Raw genomic sequence first — 13217 nt, forward strand, 5'->3', positions numbered from 1 at the left:
GACTCCGCTACCCCCCCCCCGCAGGGGAAGGCGCGAAACGTGGGGGCTGGCCGCCGGGGGCAGGAAAGAGGACGAAAAGTGTCCCGTTACCAAAGGAGTCACTGGACTTCCGATGACTTCTTGGGCGGCCTAAGTCTCTTCCTGCCCTCGTACAGCACCCACTGCGCCTCGGACCAATGCATACACGTTTACACATGGCTCGTTGCGGGAGCACTCTCGCCCCTGACAACGAGTAACAAACCTCGTGAGGATCTACATCAACAAACAAAAAAATCTGAATCCTCCACATCTACGCCCCTCCAGCCCGGGACACACTCTACGGGCGACCGTGGAGGGCGTGGCGAAATCTCCATTTCTTCCTCACTCATCATAAAATGAACAAAAGAAATGCAAGTACTTACAATTACTCTCAATCACACAGGAAAAAAAGAGGGCAAATACTCAAAAAACTCAAAGCAAACGACCCAAAAAGCGGGCAGAGCGATGACGAGCACGTCCTATCCCACACACGGCCGAAAGCAAAAGTGATTTGTTTACCTCCCGTCGCGCGGCGCGCGACGATCGACAAGCAGTTAACTACCGTTCTCCCCTTGTTCGAACAAAGCTTACGACCGTTCCAGCTGCCGCTAGCTACTTCCTATTGTTAAAGGACCGAGGGGTTGGTTTGTAGTACGTATCGGAACAAAATGAAATTTCATTATTAAATGAAGTTTTATTGTATACTTACCGAACAATTATAGAGCCGTGATTTCCACGAGCGGCAGGATACTAAATTCAAATTTAGCGCGTCGGCGTCGCCACACTGGTGGTGATGACGTCATCTCCCTCCACTCGCGGGAGAACCAGGTACAACTGCCCAGGTGGAATCCAATTCTTTCTGCCCCGTCCGTCCACCTAAGGGGAGGAGGGTGGGTATAATCATAATTGTTCGTAAGTATACAATAAAACTTCATTTAATAATGAAAATTTTCATTTTTATTGTAGTGTCTTACCGAACAATTATAGAGCTGATTACAACATTTATGGGAAGGTGGGATTCAGTGGACCACTAGTATTTTTAAATGGTTACATTTATTGCAATACCAGTAAACACTCAAGGTGTCTGTTGTACCTTACCTTGTAAGAGAGCTACAGCGACTGTTACTGCTCTGGTCGGTGCTCTTCTTACTATTGTAGAGGAATTTTGGAAGTTGCCCCAAAGTTAGCCTCTACAGGAGTGGAATCCTTCCGTAGTTTCAAGCGAGTCAAGGCTGACTGACGGAGGATAGTAACAACAAAGATTGCCCTTGCCCTGGGCTAAGACCCAGAAATTCAATCATACAAACATTTGTCACCACACCAATTTGAAACATATTATAACCCATTGTAAAAATGACCTAAAACAGACTGGTGAGTATCCCAGTACTCAGTTTACCCCCAGCTTCCCTTGAACTCGACAACCTATTCAAGGAGTGAAAAGTTAGCAATAGAGGTGACGACCCTGTGCCGTTTCTCCCAACACCATGCCAGAAACCGCCACCGGACCTAACGTTTTTACAATTCTCGAACAAACCGTTTCTTATCTCTTTGAGATAATGACTCGCAAGAAAAAAACCGAATTCGATCTCCAGAAACCGTGCTCTGAATAATCGAAGCTAAAAGATAAATTCTTTCTGAATGCCTAAAGAAGTTGTTCCACTGCTCCCTAACCTCGTGAGCTTTAACTCTCAGAAACGGAAAGATTGTCGTTCTCGGGACTGCGAGTAGCTTCCCTGATAAGCTCTCTAATAAGAACGATATAGCATTCTTAGAAAGAGGACGAGAGGGATTTTGAACCGAGGTCCAGAGCTTAGAAGATTGTCCTCTGATACCCTTAGTGGGCAAAACAGATACTGCTAATAGCCCTGACTGGACATAGAGCCTTTCTTCCTCCTCATGTCCAACCAAATCAGATAAGTTCCTTACCACAAAACTCCTCGGCCAAGGATTAGAAGGGATTCTCATTTTTTGGCTAGAAAGGTCAAAGATACCGAAAATACAGCATTGCCTTGAGAGAAACAGACTCTTTTGTCTATAGCGGGGCAATTCGCTGACCACTTAGCAGAAGCTAGTGCAATAAGAAAGAGTGCCTTCTTAGTCAAGTTTCCTGAGTGAAGCCGACTTCAAAGGATCAAACGGTGGCCCCATGAGGAACTTAAGCACCACATCTAAGTTTCCAAGCCACGTATCTTGCGGGAGCTTAGTGGTTTCGAAAGACCTAATGAGGTCCGACAGATCTGAATTGGAGGAAATATCCAAACCTCGATGTCGAAAAACCGAAGAGAGCATGGCTCTATATCCTCTGATCGTCGAAGAGCCAGTTTCTTAGAGTTCCTAAGAATAGAAGAAAATCTGCTATTTCTGTTAAAGAGGTCGCAGAAGTAAGAGACTTTAGCACTTTCTACACCACTCTCTGAAGATTCTCCACTTCCCTGATAGAGTTTGTTAGAAGACTCTCTCCTACAACAAGAGCGATAGCTTCTGCAGCTCTTCTTGAAAATCCTTTCGCTCTGACAAGATTTCCGGACAGTCTGAACCCTGTCAGAGCTAGAAGCGGACAAGTTTTGGTGGAACCTCTTGAAGTGAGGTTGTTGAGAAGCACTCTCTGAGGAAGAAGTCTGGGGAAGTCTACTAACAACTGGAGAAGGTCCGGGAACCACTCTTTCCTGGGCCAAAAGGGAGCGATTAACGTTAGCGTTACATTGCTGTGCGACATGAACTTGTTCGCCACCTCTCTTATTAGACCGAACGGAGGGGGAATGCATAAGCTTCCAGACCCGACCAATCCACAGCATTGCGTCCCACCGACCAAAGCTAGAGGATCTGGGACTGGAGAACAAAAAAGAGAGGAAGACGGTTGTTCCTCGATGTCGCGAACAGGTCTATTGACGTGTCGTCCCCAAAGGCGCCAAAGTTTCTGACAAATCTTGTTGTCCAAGTCCACTCCAGAGGTAACACTTGCTGTTGACGACTTAACTCGGGTCCGCCAGGACGTTCATCTTTCCCGGAACAAATCTCGGGACTAGCTGAACCTTCGCTTCGTTTGACCACAGGAGGAGATCCTTGGCTCTTCGTACAGAGAGAAAGACTGAGTCCCCCCCTGTTTTCCCCGCACTTAGTATTTTTAAAGCACTTTGTACGGAGAGAGCCGTGATTGTGTCGGAATGCACATGCCCCCCCCACTAACCGGCACCCCCCTTCTACTAAGCTCCGACTGTCCTGAGCCCCTCCCCCAAGAAAATTCTAACAGTTCCTTTCCAAATTTATACATAGTTTTACGAAAGGAAACTTTTTCTTCTCCTTCTCCCGACCAAGCTCCTGAAGTCCGTTGATTTCCCAGTAGGGCTCCCCACTGTGTCGATGCGTCGGAAAAGAAACTGTAGGTTTCGGGAGGATGGGTCGTAAATCTAACCCTTCTTCCAACCTTGCTCGAGAGAGCCACCACCTTAGGTCCTCTTTTATTTGATCTGTGACAGGAAAGGTAATCGAGTCTGGTTGTGTCTTCCTGCACCAGAGGCCTCTCAGGGAAAAAACTGCAGAGGTCTCATGTGCAGTCTTCCACGTCACAAATTTTCTCCACTGACGTCAATTTGCCCAGGAGGCCTCATCCACTGATTGGCAGAACTTACCTTTTGTCCAAGAACTCCTGAACTGTCTCCAGACAGCCTGAACCCTCTTCGGGGACAGAAAAGCCCGAAAAACTTGAGCTTCAGAATCATCCCCAAATAAAGGATGCTCTGAGATGGAACCAACTGGGACTTCTGTTTGTTGACCAGAATTCCTAACTTTCTGGCAAGATCCAGGTTGTTCCAAGGTCCTTCATGCAACCGACTCTCTGATTCCGACCGGGAGAGCCAATCGTCCAGATAGAGGGGATTCTTACTCCTAATATGTGTAGCCAGCTTCCTATCGGGGATAGAACCCTGGTGAAAAACTTGAGGAGCGGTCGCTAGTCCGAAGCAAAGCGCCCAAGAAATTGAAACACCTTGCCTTCGAACATGAACCTCAGGTACTTCCGAGGTTTGCGATGTATCGGAATGTGAAAATAAGCGTCTTGCATGTCCAGAGAGACCCATCCACTCCCCCTGTCTGATGTAAACTCCAGAACCGACCGAGTGGTCTCCATATGAAATTTTGTTTTCTGGGACATGCAAGTTCAGGGCGCTCACATCCAAAACCGGCCTCAGCCCACCCCCGATGACTTGGAAACTACAAAAAGGGCGATGTAAAAAGACCTGGTAGGAAAATCCCCTTCTATCTGTTCTATCGCTTCTTTGAGAACAAGCGCTTCCACTTCTGCGGCTAGCGCCAGAATTTGTCTGAGCCGCGGAGAGTATGCCCCTGGAATGGAATTTGGCACAGGTGAGAGCGAGGGAGGTGAAACGAGAGGAATACGATAGCCGAACTTGAGTACTTGCACTACCCAGGCTTCTGCTCCTCTGTTTTTCCCATTCCTCCCAAAACAGAGCCAGCCTGGCTCCCACTGGTGCATGAAGAACCGAGCTTTCATTTGGAAGGTTTTGTTAACCTTGGGCCGAGGCCTTAGACTGAGGTCGCAAATTCGATTTCGGGGCCGAAAAGAAGCGATTGGGTTTTCTCCCTCGAAAAAGGGGCGCTTGGGCCAGAGGAGAACCGAAGGAACAGTCTCCACAGGAGCTTTACGTCTCTTAGTAGACTGTGCCAGTAAATCCGAAGTAGATTTTCTTATCTAGCGCAGACGAAATTGACAACACTACATCGTCTGGAAAGAGGTTATCTTTTCACAAAAGGAGCAAACAAGAGAGCAGACTTCTGTGGGACGTAACCCTTTTAGAAAGCAAAGGAGCACCAAAGTTGCCTTTTCTTAAGGGTACCAAAGGCGATGAGCGAAGCTAACTCATCACATCCATCCCTAATGGATTTGTCCGCACAGGACAGAACACCAATCCAAATCCTCCGCTAACTGGGAAAAGAAGGGAAGGACAGTCTTCGATCTTGGCCGCTAAAGCGCCAATAGTCCAATCAAGGAAGCTAAAGATTCCCCCCCTTCCAAAAGTTTAAATTGATTTCTTTACAACGTGGTCCCAACTCAGGCGCTGTAAAGAAAACTTTCGCTGCGGCGAAAGCAGGATCTTCTAGAGGAGTCGATTAAAACTGGAAAGTCTCCTGGAGGAGGCGAAACTCCCAGAGAAGGAGCTTCCCCAGTTTTTACATAAAACTTATACCTCTTACGAAGCAACTTAGAGGGAGGGTAAGCAAAAAGAGCCTTCCCTAAGTCTCTTTTCATAGACATCCATTTCTCGTCTCTTTCAACGAATGTCCTAAGCTTTAGATAGAACAAGTTTTGGGAGGAGAGGGGTCCTGAAGTTTTCCTCTCATCAAAAAAAGTCGAAGTTGGGGAGCGCGGAGCCGCTTTCTCAAAATAATCTGGATAAGATACCAGAAGAAATCTAAGGAGACGTGAAATAAACACCGAGAGGTGATGGTGAATCCTCCTCCTCTACTTCTTCTTCATTCTCCGATACCGCCGAAGAGTAGACGGAACTACAACCGGATCTGAAGGTTCGAACCACCCTTGGACTCATTCATCCAGTTGGTTAACATCTCTAACTGCTTGCGCAAAGGCGCCAGAGACGAATCAAAAACAGTTAACGAAGGCTTGGAATTGAGCCTAAATGTTTTCAGCAGGAGGCGGAAAAAAAACTACTTGCGCCTCGCTCGGAGCCGCCGAAATTCGAGGCGAAACAGGCGCATCAGGCGTAACAGACAAAAGCGCCTAAAGAAACACCCTTAGAACTGCTAGTTACAAGCGCTAAAACCACAATCTCTACTAGTAGATGGAGCCGAAAAAGCACAGATTGAGGCGGACGAACGAGCCGCTAACGCCGCGGGCGAACCCTACTCTCAGGCTCCTTATTACCGTTGAATGGGAGGAGGCGAAGAATCGCGCCTGAACGCCTCTTTAAGGGACGCGAAACGGGCGAATCTCGCCAAGAGCGCCGCGCGACCGGAAGACGAATCGCTTGAATCATTCGAAAGGCGTCTGACCGCAACACCTTTCCAAACGCTTTAACCGACCCTGTTGAGGCGCAAGGCTCACAAAAGAGAGGCGCCTGTCTGTGGCAAATCCCGATCGACCTCCCTTGGACTTCCGGTATGTCTTCTCCCCGGTGCGGGGGAGCTGGACAGTGACCTTTGTCTAGGAGACGTGTCAGGACAGACAAACGCACCCTCAACTACACTCTTACCTGAAGCCGCTTTCTCCAAAAACGTCTTAACTGAATTACCCAAGTTGCAAACCGTATTCGCTAGTACCGAAAATTTCTGATCTAACCTCGATTCCAGACTGGGCAATGGGTCGGAAGAAACTACACGGGAAGCCGGAGAAGTGGGATTAGTAGGAGGAATAGGAGGTGTAGTTAAAGAGACATAACAATTTGAGGAGAAACAGAAGGACAGATGCATCGCAAGACGAAGCAGAGCTAAGTCCTACCTTCCCTAAGCGCTGCTTTTCTAATTCTGTCTTTAGCTAATTTCTCCGAGTATGAACTAAAAAAACTTCCATTGAGAATCAGTCCAATCACTACACTCGTTTACATGTTTCGATCTGCTGAACAAAAAAACCTGTCCCCTACCCTTTCAACAACATTAGTGTGAGAAATCATATTCTAACTTGGATAATCTAGTTTACATCCTGAGATGCAAAACCTAACTCCCGACGGACTAGATCCGACATGGCAAACGCCTAAATAAAAAGCAAAATAACAACAACGCCAAAAAAAGAGTACTTCACCAATTCCGAAGATCAATTCCCACCAGAAAAAAAAGCGAAGCAAAGTCATCCAACCGCCACCGACCACCGATGTTCACGGACGCCGCAGGAAAAGAATTGCATTCACCTGGCATTTGTACCCTGGTTCTCCCGCGAGTGGAGGGAGATGACGTCAGCACCCACCCCCAGTGTTTGGCGACGCCGACGCGCTAAATTTGAATTTAGTAATCCTGCCGCTCGTGGAAATCACGGCTCTATAATTGTTCGGTAGACACTACAATAAAACCACAATCTCTACTAGTAGATGGAGCCGAAAAAGGCACAGATTGAGGCGACGAACAAAGCCGCTAACGCCCCCCCCGAGGCGCAACCCTACTCTCAGGCTCCTTATACCGCTTGACTGAGGAGGTGAAGAATCGGCGCCTGAACGCCTCTTTAAGGGACGCGAAACGGGCGAATCTCGCCAAGAGCGCCGCGCCGACCGGAGGACGAATCGCTTGAATCATTCCCCGAAAGGCGTCTTGACCGCAACACCTTTCCAACGCTTAACCGAGCCCTGTTGAGGCGCACAGGCTCAACAAGAGAGGACGCTGTCTGTGGGCAAATCCCGATCGACTCCCTTGGACTTCCGGTATGTCTTTTTCTCCCCGGTGCGGGGGAGCTGGACAGTGACCTTTTGTCTAGGAGACGTGTCAGGACAGACAGACGCACCCTAACTACACTCTTACCTGAAGCCGCTTTCTCCAAAAAAACGTCCTAACTGAATTACCAAGTTGCAAAACCGTATTCGCTAGTACCGAAAATTTTCTGGATCTAAACCTCGATTCCAGACTGGCAAATGGTGTCGGAAGAAAACTACACGGAAGCCGGAAGAAGCGGGATTAGTAGGAGGAATAGGATGTAGTTAAAGAGACATAACAATTTGAGGAGAAACAGAAGGAACAGAAGCATCGCAAGACGAAGCGGAGCTAAGTCTACTTTCCCTAAGCCGCTGCTTTTCTAATTCTGTCTTTAGCTAATTTTCTCCGAGTATGAACTAAAAAACTTCCATTGGAGATCGTCCAAATCACTACACTCGTTACATGTTCGATCTGCTGAACAAACCTGTCCCTACACTTAAAACACATTTAGTGAGAAATCATATTCTAACTTGGTGGATAATCTAGTTTTTACATCCTGAGATGCAAACCTAACTCCCGACGGACTAGAATCCGACATGGCAACGCCTAAATAAAAAGCAAAAATAACAACAACGCCAAAAAAGAGTACTTCACCATTCCGAAGATCAATTCCACAAGAAAAAAAGCGAAGCAAAGTCATCCAACCGCACCGACCACCGATGTTCCACCCAGACGCCGGCAGGAAAAGAATTGATTCACCTGGGCAGTTGTACCTGTTCTCCCGCCGAATGGGAGGGGAGATGACGTCATCACCACCAGTGTTTGGCGACGCCCGACGCGCTAAATTTGAATTTAGTATCCTGCCGCTCGTGAATCACGGCTCTATAATTGTTCGGTAAAGACACTACAATAAACAGTTGTTTACTCGGTGAGGAAAGTTTTCCGTTGTTGTGATAAAAGTGCCCCAGCGTCTGTGGGCACAAGTGGTTTGCGGATTTATCACAGAAATGGTTTAGTTTTATTGACACAAGCGACTCCATAAACATCGAGATGGCGTCAATCTTCTAAATACCTCGAGTTGTAAGGAAAAATGTTGAACGCGTTTTGGTGAGATTTGCACTACGTTTGAGACCGTTTTCAGTACCCTCTGTTTAAATCTTAAAAATTTGGCCTTAATTTCTAACTTTGGAGAAAATACTTACTTTTCGAAAGGAGAGTAGAGATCTTTAGCTCCGTTTCTCACCAACAACAAGTCGCGACTGTGCCCATCTCCGGTGTCAGGACGCGTTATAATGTACTTTTTTCGGAGGGGTGGCAAGCGTTGATTGTAAGTGGCCTGTTTGGCCTGCGTGTGTGTTTTTTACCCTATAATGTACTTTTTTGGGGATTGTCCAAGCTGATCATACATGGTCCACTCTGGACCCTACGGTTTTTTACCCTAAACTTAGTAATCTGTCTGGCTACCAAACCCACGCTCAATCACACTTTCCTCTTTACATTACAAAATACAGCAGGACAATTGACCCATACCTAGGGTAGAATATCACGACAGGCCAACCCTCATCACGTTGGACAGGGTTTTATTCACTCGATATTTTAATTGGTGAAACATGAATACAATTGCAACTCTAAGCATACCATTTCAAAAGACTGAAGTTTTTCGTCAACATAAATGTGATATATGAAAGCCCCACATTGAACTAAAATAAGCAGTGAGCTCTTCGTAAAATATGTTTTTTTCAAGGCAGTTTTGAAATCCAATATGGCGGCTACGTTTTTTTCATGGAAAGGTTCTGATCAGTGATGGCCACCATCTTTTCCCAGCCTTCCAGCACTCATTTGAACAATGTTAGCGTATATATGTAACGTTTATTGATCTTACTCAAGATTGCTGTTGTAATCAGCACAATAAAACAACATTTTTTGTTGCCCTATATTAGTGAAAGTATGAACTCGTTTATTCCCGGGGTTATGTTTGAACTGAAATCATTTTCTTACCTTGTAATCGGTGGTTTTTTCCTTACTGCCATCACAACTGAAACTCCACAGTGCTTATTTGATTGTTATTATACACATTTTGGTCTCAGTTCACTCCACATTGCACTTTAAACCAGTTGCTGTTTCTGTTTCTAAGCGCGCGCGCCATAAAACACAGTTTATGAACAGCAGACGACGACAGACGGACGAAAAACTGCAAAGTTTTATTCCCTAAACTGTTTACTTTACTCGTTATTTAGTTTAAATTTACTTTTGTTATTTAAAATTTTGATTTAATTCATGTAATATTATCCCTTTTTTGCAACCAAATTACCCCGAAAAATACAGATATTTCTAAAGTAGATAAAATCAAATGTTTCTAACGTTTTCGTACATCTGGCTGCCGAAAACCATAGAGGGAACGAATACGGAAAAGTGCTAGAGGAACGACTACGGGAAGGTGAATTATTATATAATTTTTTTTTGTTTTTTTTTTTTGCTTTTTGTTTTTGCTAGCACTTTTCATTGATTTCAGTCTATATTAGTATTTTGGATTTCTTTAATAAATCGTATGCCAGAAAATAAATGTGACTTTAATGTTTGCATGCTAAGAATGGCAAAATCATCGTTGCCACATTAGTGGAGGCTTCACACATACGCCGTTCATTTTATTATAAATGTTTCCATGAATTCTAGTTGTCATAGTAATGCAATAATGATAAAATTGCTTTAATATTTATATATATACTTCCAATACATAGCCTAATTTCACCAATTTCAACGTTTTGTGTGTAGTCTTATACCCAGTTTTGGAGGGGTAACACATACCGAATGGCGACCAGAGAGAGAGGGAGGAGAGAGAGAGAGAGAGAGAGAGAGATGAAGAGAGAGAGAGAGAGAAAGGAAGGCGGAGGAACGAAGAAGAAAAGGGATGGCGGTGGAGGGGGGGGGGGGGGAGAGGGGTAGGTGGAGCTTTATACTCGTGTTCGTATCCATTTCTGCATAATGGAGTTTTTTGTCTCTTGGTACAAGGACAAGTGTCGTTATTCTTTACGATTAGTGATTCACGATACCCTTATAAATTACGGCACTGGGTGTAATGCACTAAATAGAAAAATCAAAAATCGTTCTGTTAAGAAGTGTTCGTTACAGAAATAGGTATTGCCAAAAACGTGCTTGCACTGTCTCTGAAACCCATAGTAGACATGCTGCTTAGTTGTCAATCAAGTTTTTATAACCAAGTATTTTTTACAAGCTAGCTATTGAATAAATTTGTATTTTTCTCAGTCAAAACATATGGCCCTCAATGCTAACTTTCCTCTTTTAACGACTTTCTGGTCATTGCAAATTCGGCCCCATAATTTCTATGGTGCGAAAACAGACAGAGGCCATGACCGAAAACGATGCGTCACACTACGGCGATAATCCAGCAGTAAAACATCTTCATATATCCAAAAAGTAAATAATAAAGATATAGTATATGCGCATTACGATTATAACAATTACATGTATAGCTGATAACAATCTGCATGAATAACTGGTAAACTGTTCTGCAATGACAGTTGAGTATAGCAATTATTTACAATAGGTACGAAAGTCAAGATGTTCGTGACATCATAATACAGAACTTAAAAGAAAACGTTCTAATTTCAGAAAAATAATTACTTAAATTTGAGTCAGAGTAGAGTTACTTTTTCAATAACGAATATTTTCAAATTAATCATCATAAATATGTAAAATATTGATGTTTTACTACTTATTTAAAAATTAGCTAGAGCAAGCTTCTCGTCATCTTCTACCAAAAACAGCTGTTTACTCCTGGCTTGTTTGTTGGTGAGAAATCGTGTTTCGATTGTTGTGATGAAAGTGCTCCAGCGTCTGGAAGGGCACAAAGTGGGAAGGTGTGCGGATTTATCACAGGAAATGGTTATTTTATTGACACAAGCTACTCCTCCATAAACATCGAGATTGCGTCAATCTTCTAAATACCTCGGAGTAAGTAAAAAGTAAAAATGTTTTGAACGCGTTGGTGAGATTTCCACTGCCGTGGGCGCCATTTTCAGTACCCTCTGTTTAAATCTTAAAATTTGGCCTTAATTTCTAACTTTGGAGAAAATACTTACTTCGAAAGGAGAGTAGAGGTCTTTAGCTCCGTTTCTCACCAACAACAAGTCGCGACTGATGCCCATCTCGGGTGTCAAGACGTGTTATAATGTACTTTTTCGGAGGGTGGCTAGCGTTGATTGTAGGTGGCCTGCTTGGCCTGCTGTGATATTTTACCCTACATAGGCTACAGAACAAAAAAAAAAACACAAACAGGTACTCACCTCTGGCTCCAGATAGGCTAGGCTGTGCTGTCCGCTGGATAGGCTAGGCTACCTACTACTACTAGTAGCTACTAAGGCTAGTACCTAGCTAGGTAGTACTAGCCTAGCTACCTAGGTAGCTAGCTGGGTTACCTAGCCTAGTACTGTAGATCTACCAAGCCTTCCCCTAGTACTAGCTTGTCCAAACCTGTGCAAAGCAACAATCGGATTCGGCTACTTACCCATTCTAATTTGCATTTCTCTTCACAGTTATAAACGCTAGGAAGCCGAAAACCATCTGCACCAACAGGCATTGTGACTTGTACAGAGATTGTCTCGCTCTCGTGTCTTGTCGAAACTTACGAAGTTGGGAACTTGCGATTGTAGTAGTAGTTCTAGCTGGGATATGGCATTGAAACGGCTCCCTTGCTTGTTTTATTCCTCTGTTTGTTTCTTCTCTGAAATACCACATTTCTTTTAGAAATCCTTTCCTATAGTCAACTTCCTCCCTCAGTAGATCTACCAATAATAGTATATTAGTTATTAATTCTTCTTTATTTTCCTGATGTGGTTGCTGCACAAAACTATATTTGTTTCTGATCTCATTGTATGTTGGACAGTAAAGTAAGAAATGTTCTAAATTTTCATTTTTTTCCCTTCACAGCACAAACATTTTGTATCTTCTCCTTTTATTATATTTCTATCATTTATTCCTAGTGTACCTAATCTGGCCTTACTGATCAGCATTGTTTTTTTCAGTGCTGTCATACCAGATTTCTTATGTTTTCATTATATTTTCTGTAGATTCTTAATGTTGTCTTTTCATTCTTTTCTTTCTGCCATGTTTTTCTGTCCCAGTTATTTATTATTTTTCTTGACTGTTTGTCTTTAACTGCTTCAATTTTACTTAAGTTTATATTTAGTTCTTTCATATATTCTTTTACTTGCATTACCCAGGTTTTTTATACTGGTCCATGGTTATCTCATATAAGGAGCCTATTTCCACCACTCTCCAATGTATGTTTCAGGTAGAATAGTTTATTCTTCATATCTCTGAAGTGGCAGGAAGAGACCCTTATTTCAGATCTTAACGCACAACTTGCTGTTGTAATTAGGGGCTTTCAAGACTGTTCTATATCAGAGATTCCCAAACTATCTTACCTGACGGCCCCATTTTGCTTCCAGTAGACCCTCACGGTCCCACTCCCTCTTTTGTTCATGATAAATGATTCTTGCATTTATTTCTTAGCATTGTTTAGGAAAACAGATTTCTGTTTGTATTAAATTTTAATAATGAAAGCCACTCAAACAAATAATAGTACATTCCAGACATTTTTCTAATAGAAAACGGGTTGGAGTGACTGCTATAATTATAATTTGCATGTATGGCAGATATTTGTTCTTTGAATGATTTTATTATTCTAATTAAACAAATATTTTTGAGCAGATGACTTCACGCCCCCCTTGTATCCTCCTCACGCCCCCTAGTTTGGGAACCACTGTTCTATATACTCGATTGTCTATCTTTTGATAGTAACGCAGTTT

The 13217-nt window shown here is 43.8% G+C and overlaps 1 protein-coding gene across 1 annotated transcript in view; it reads right to left on the reverse strand.

Annotated features, from left to right (window-relative positions):
• Nucleotides 1–12082, reverse strand: part of LOC135222062 (DNA-directed RNA polymerases I and III subunit RPAC2-like) — a 129697-nt gene extending 117615 nt beyond the window's left edge. The window contains exon 1 of the mRNA XM_064260211.1: nt 11915–12082. Within this exon, the coding sequence (XP_064116281.1) occupies nt 11915–11986 (72 nt within the window). The 5' untranslated portion in view covers nt 11987–12082. The remainder of the gene's footprint in view (nt 1–11914) is intronic.
• Between the last annotated feature and the right edge of the window lie 1135 nt (nt 12083–13217).

This window comes from Macrobrachium nipponense, chromosome 3 (genome assembly GCF_015104395.2).
Source record: "Macrobrachium nipponense isolate FS-2020 chromosome 3, ASM1510439v2, whole genome shotgun sequence".
Classification (NCBI taxonomy): Eukaryota; Metazoa; Arthropoda; class Malacostraca; order Decapoda; family Palaemonidae; genus Macrobrachium; species Macrobrachium nipponense.